The sequence below is a fragment of the Plasmodium gonderi genome (assembly GCF_002157705.1).
Source record: "Plasmodium gonderi DNA, contig: Pgo-contig_202, whole genome shotgun sequence".
Taxonomy (NCBI): domain Eukaryota; phylum Apicomplexa; class Aconoidasida; order Haemosporida; family Plasmodiidae; genus Plasmodium; species Plasmodium gonderi.
In genome coordinates this window covers 6,926-13,890 of record NW_021629119.1, presented here as the reverse complement: position 1 = coordinate 13,890, position 6,965 = coordinate 6,926, and the positions used below count along the sequence as shown (strand labels likewise).

General features: G+C 19.8%; 2 protein-coding genes across 2 annotated transcripts; both read right to left on the bottom strand.

Annotated features, from left to right (window-relative positions):
* PGO_001860 (variable surface protein) lies at nucleotides 1–1,287 on the bottom strand (the record flags this gene model as incomplete). The annotated part of the gene is made up of 3 exons (XM_028691023.1): nucleotides 1–165; nucleotides 499–1,005; nucleotides 1,258–1,287. The coding sequence occupies 3 exons, from the start codon at nucleotides 1,285–1,287 to the stop codon at nucleotides 1–3; spliced, it is 702 nt and encodes a 233-aa protein (XP_028546824.1).
* Nucleotides 1,288–4,942: 3,655 nt separating this feature from the next.
* On the bottom strand, nucleotides 4,943–6,227 carry PGO_001855 (variable surface protein; the record flags this gene model as incomplete). The annotated part of the gene is made up of 3 exons (XM_028691022.1): nucleotides 4,943–5,107; nucleotides 5,226–6,014; nucleotides 6,195–6,227. 3 exons carry the CDS (start codon nucleotides 6,225–6,227, stop codon nucleotides 4,943–4,945), a joined length of 987 nt encoding a protein of 328 aa, XP_028546823.1.
* Nucleotides 6,228–6,965: the final 738 nt, after the last annotated feature.

Genomic DNA, 6,965 nt, shown 5'->3' with positions numbered 1-6,965 from the left:
CTAATAGTACTCTGATGAATAAGCTATTTGATACTTCTTATCCACTGAATTTTTGTATATCATTTCAAATGAATTCATTAAATCATTATGCCTTTTACTTTTTTTTTTAAGCATACTTCTTAAACCTTTTACACCATGTTTTAGAAGTGAACCATAGTTAGTGTACTGAAAATAAAGAAATATGAGTGTTTGACTATATATAAAATATTTAAATGATATATTTTTATTTTACGTATATATATTGTTATTCTTGAATAAACATGAATTTAATAAATTTAATTTATATATAGCTTTAAAAATTACGAATACACTTGCTAATATTATAAATGGTAAAACAACTACTTCTGTCCCTGTGCCCGTTAATGTATCCGTCATTGCACTTGCACTTGTGTCGGTCTCTGTTACTATCAGTGCTTCGGTCGTATCCCTTATATCTGTCACTTGGGTTATGTTTTCAATTAATATTTCCGGATGTGAATGTTATCCGATTTCAGTTACAACATGATTAGGGCATTCTTCATGATACCGATTTTCAATGTTACCAATTACGTCCTGTAAACTTTTGTTGGCACTAAAATCACATGATCTTAATCTTTTTATGTTTCCTTCGCATTCTTGACTATACTGCTTACATAAATGTTGATTTCTGCTTAAATTATTAATGATACCATATAGTATATTCATAAAATAAAATATACCATATAAATTTTCTTCATCAATATACAAATCTTGAAGATGAACATTACATACTTTAGGAAGCTCTATTAAATTGGCATTTCGACGTTTCCTTTTCAAAATATTGTAACAATTTTGTCTTTCATCGAATTTACCATTATATTTTTTCACTAGATCCATTAGATTGTAATAGAAACATATACAACTTTCTTTGATATTAGGGATTGAATTTGATTTACTTTTTCCTTCTATATCTTTTAAATAAAAAAGCAGTGGTATACACAATTGATGGAACTTCTGCTGATCATGTTGCACACCATTTATATTTTTCTAAAAATATTTACACACTGAAGAATACACAGTATAATATGGTTCATCACTCTTCCAACTATACAAGCTAGTATAAAACCAATTTTTACAATTAGGAAATATACCAGTAAAAGTAAACTAAGGAGTAATTTAAAAATACATATAAATATATAAATTAATTTTTTAAAATATATTTCTTAATTGGTTTTCAATGATACATATGTATATATTTTTATATAAAATAAAATGTGATTATATTAGTATTAAACTTACATTTTTCTTCGGACTTTCTTCGTCAAACATATTGATTTATATAAATAAATGAATGAAAAATAACTATTATTTTATTATTTAAACACAATTTATACGTTTCAAAAATATAATAATAAATAAATTTCCAAAAATATATGTTAAATATGTTATAAATTATATGAAAATAAAATTTTTTCAAATAAATATTTTTAAATTACTAAGCATAAGTTTAAAGCAGACGATATTATATATTCATGCAAATAGGAATATATATTCATATAATCATTATATTAAACACACATTTAAAATCATGGAATAATGTAAATATAATAAATGATTATTTGTACTTTCATAAATTATTTATATATATGTAATTTTATAAAAAATGCATTATCCTCAAGAATAGTTAAAAAAATACAAATTAATATAATCAATAATAATATTATAAAATATCGTTTAATATATATTTATTTTATTATGTAAAATATATATAAATTGATATTGTTATAAGACGAGTGTATTTATAGTTTATTGTTGAACGATTTATGCTTAGGCATTATATACAAAAAACTGAATGTTTATTTTTCAGTAATTCTTAATTACAGAATGAAAATGAATCAACTTTTATTTTGTTCAATTATAGTTATTATTATATAGTTATACGTATACATATATAATATTCAGTATCTTATATTATGATAATATAGCATTATATTGCATATTATGTGAATATATGATATATAATAGTATTAGCCATATAAATATATTTATCCATACTAAACATAGCTACTTTGAATAAAAGCATATTATATTTATATATAATTAATATTAATATCACACATACATATAATTTTATGTTGAACAATTATATATTTAACTTGTATGTAAAATTTATAATAAAAATATTTTAATATTAATCGCATAAAATAATGCTACAAAATGAAATAAAGATTAAATAATAAAAAAGAATAAGATTACTATATAATGTCTTTATTTATTTCGTTTATAAGCGCTTATTGAAGCTAATATATTCCTGTATTACAAAGAATCGACTACTTTTTTTTATTCTGAACTAATTCAGTTAAAATTACTATTGCAAAAATATACAAGAGGAAATTGTAGGAAGCTGAAATAAATTATTTATGACAATTTACATTCCATATTATTATTACTCAGAAATATGGATATGAATATTTGTATTTGACATTCCACTTATAATATAACGAATAAATTTTGATATTCGCTTATATATATTTTTCCATATATATTTTATTAATTATAATTTTCTTTAACTATGAATATGCTATAAAATAGATAGTATGAGAAATAATATAACCTTATTTTAAGGTTTTCTTAACATTTATGAAAATACTCTTATTTATAAACTGTAATTTATATAATATTATATATTAAAGAAGATAATAAATAAATGCTAAATTAAAACTATAATGATTTAAAATTTGTATGAATTAAGAATAGTAGACTTTTTCTATTTTTCATTATTTTGGGATTTAGTGTATATGGTATTTATTAGGTCAATAAATGTTTACTAATTTCATCTTTCGCTTGGGACATCAATATTATATTTATTTAGGATTACAATATATGTAAAAATTATTTTTTGCATATTATAATAAAAAATAATTTTGTTAATTTATTATAATCAAAAACTTCATAATGATGCAAATTAATTTATTTTGATATCAATTGTACATTTCATAAGGAATAAAACTAATTATATAAGACACTGCTTACGTTTTATAGTAAATAAAACAATAAATTCAATACACATGAAAAAGGAATTATATAAAATATTATTTCATTTCAATGATGTAAAACAGAAAGGTGGATATTAAAGATACATGTATATATAGTATCAATAATAAACATATACTCAATGAATAGTAAAAAGGAATTACTAATATTATATTGGTTATAATTAGAACATGTGAAGCTACATTATATATTTAAAAAGAAGACAAAATTAGAAATTGAATTGTATATTTACACTATTTTTTTAGTTTTAATATATCTAATGAGCTATAAATAGCATGTTTCTTATCTGATTTACATCACATATTATAATTATATTTTAACTACTTCTTGGTATAATGAGTTCTGTATTTCTCCGAGTATATATTATTATCATCTTAATAAATATTTAAAAGGAACATCCCATATACTTTTTTCATATTCCTCATTTCATTCGTAGTAAATATTATTTTCATGTAATCTTTGAAAATATACCATTCAATACAAATATAGCGCACATAGAGTAAAACACAGATATATTTTTTGAAATAGATACTATTTAAAACTACTTTAAAATTATTATATATATATTAATATAAGTTTATGCAACTAAGTTAATTAATTTTAACATAAATCGCAGTTTTAATTGTTCCAAATATATATTTTATTCATTAGAAATTTATTTATATAATAATTCGAGCTTTTGAAGATGTATTACTTTTTATAAAAAATTGAAAAATTAGTTTATCATCAAAATGATATTTAAAGTTTTTATTAACCAATTACACACTTATAATAAATTTAAAAATACATGCTAAGATAAAAAAAATTATAGAATGACAATTATCTATATATCATTTGAATAAATGTTGATAAAATATATATAATTGAAATATACAATTGATTTAGTACTTTAACACATATTAAAAAAAATTTCAAATATATATATATATTGCGCTTCCTAAGGTTATATTTTATAAAGGTGCAGATAAAATAAAAAAAAAAAAAATGAAATATATTAATCTCATAAGCATATTATTTAAAATGTTGAAAAAAATATAATTTACGCATAGCTTTCGGTCTTCTATGTATAAGAAATGGCTAAATATTATATTAAATCTTCAGGTTCTTATTTTTTTCCGTATACACATTAACATAATAATTAATATTGATGACATTTACTTTATTATTTAGTAAATTAAAATAAAGAAAAAAACATATACACAGAGCACATAAAAAAAATTATAGAAAAAAAAAAGAAGAAATATATACATAATAATAGTATATATAAAAGCTGTATATGATTATATTATTAAAATGATTTTATAAACTTTTTTAAAAATATCTATATCAACATTATATATTACATGAACCGTAAAAAATTAAATGTACTTTTTATAATATATTCGAAGTAGTTAATTAATTAAGAATAAAATTATAATATATATTAGAACAATTATATATTTTCATTTTATAATAATGATAATTATATAATCATCATAAAATTATACTATAAAAAAGATTTTTAGAAATCATCATATATGTATAATAATGCATCAATTATATTTATAATACAAAAATATATAGTATTATATACAGAGCATAGAATAATATATGCATCATAATAATATATAACATATAAAAAGTAGTATATAAATTATTATTATTAAATTATAATAATTATATAAAACAATTATTTCTGAACGTACATTCTAAAATATGACGTACAATTATTATACTAAAATAGAAATCAAGAAAATAGATGAGAAAATCTAGAATCTTAGAAAATGAAACATTAATATTGGAAACTTAATCATGATCAATAAAACCCTGAATCCTAAAGCTTAACTTTGTACTTTCAACATTTTTTTCTCATTACCACTTTAGGCTACTCTATTATAATGTATTCATAAAAACAAATTAGTTCATTATATTAAATGTTATTATATTCATATTAATATGCTTCCGAGCTATATGATATACTATATTTATTATCCTTTGAATTATTGTATATTTCTTCAAATGAAACAAATGATTTAAGCACATCCTTATTTTGTTTATTCTTCTTTTCCATTATATTCCATGCTTTATATTGTAAAAATGGTAAGTGATCTTTATACTAATAAAAAACAATTATATTTATACGAATGTATCATTTATTAATATATGAATTTCACAAATCACCATAATATAAATTATATTACAATATACGATTCTTAGTTTAAATTTTATTTAACCTTATACCCTATGAATATAAGTGCAATAATTGAAAATATTGAAACAATCAATATTGTAATTATTGCTTTAGCTAGAACCTTTTCTGTTTGTGGTTCTATCATTCCATCTATCCCATCTACTGCACCGTGTATCGCTTCTTCAAATTTTATTACTTTGATTGGTTCTGCTTCTTTTGACCGCATTTCCCGAGAAGTTTGATCTTCAGAAATAGATTTATCAGGTTTCCGAACCGAATCCATCTGAATTTTAACAAATTCTTCCCGTAATTTCAGAATATGATGGCAAAAAAAATTTTTTTTTCCTCTACAATTTCCTAAAATAGAATTAATACTATTTAAAGAGGTATTCTTAAGATGGTAGTAATATTCTGTATATTTTTTTAAAAGATAAAGTTTATAATATAGTAAATCCAGATATTTTATCATTCCATATGTTGTTTCATTAAAATGTTCACTATAAATATGTACATTCTTACATACACTAAAAGCATCTTTATATACTTGTTCAGAATATTTATTTAACATTTTATAATAACAATCTTTCACTTTTTCACCTTTAACGTTATATGATTCCAGTAGAAGTTTTAGCTTGTAAAAGAAATAATTACAACTTGCATGCACATAATTATTTAGATAACTGGATGCGGGCATTTTTTCATTTCTACGATTTAAATAGGCTGCAATATATTGACAACCTTTTAAAAAATTTTCATCATATTTTGACTTATCAGTCAGTATATCAAGTCCGAATTCATTACACATTCTAGAAATATTATCGGATAATTGTTTCTAAATCATTTCTTCAGTAGCTATATTATAATCTTCAGCACATGTGGGAAATATTAAATTAAAACCCCCCTGAAATTAAAATAAATATATTTAAAAAAAATAATTATATTATTTTTTTTTAAATGTATATTTTTTCAGGTTCTTATAAAAAAAGATAATTTAATAAAAATTGATACATACATCATTCGACATAGACCTTCTTGGCGACATCATACCATGTATATATAAATTAATAGAAAAAATATTTTAGTAATTTCTTCTTATAAAATTTTTATTCTGTTAAAAATATAAGAATAATTATAATATTGATGATATACTTAATAAATATTATAAATATATAAATTTGTAAACAAATCTATATATTGATATTTTTTTAGAATTATACATGTTCGTAGTTTATCCATCATGCTTATTATTGGATAAGAAAATAATATTTTTATATAAATTCATAAAAGAAAAAATATATATATAATATTGTAATTATATAGAAACATTAAATTATAATAGATTTTTATATTCATATAAAAAAAACAAACTATGACAAAAAAGTAATTAGTTTTAATAAATTAAATGAAATATAAACTTATGCTTCAGGAGTTTCATTTGAAATTTAGAATATATTTGTGTGGATACATGGAATAATACATAACATACGTATTATTATTGTATATAAATTGTAAGATAATGAGATTAATTATTTATTCTAATATTAGATGTATATATTACCATTATAGCAAATATATATATGATTTTATAATGCATATGATATTATTATTATACAAAATATAAATTTAAAAAAACTTGTAATGAATGATTGTATCAATAGATTTATTGAATGATTATTTGTATTATGTGCATAAAAACTTAATAATATTATTATATTTTTCATTATTTCTTTATTTACTTAAACATTATTAATCAGCATTAAAATAATAATACAATGCATATAAA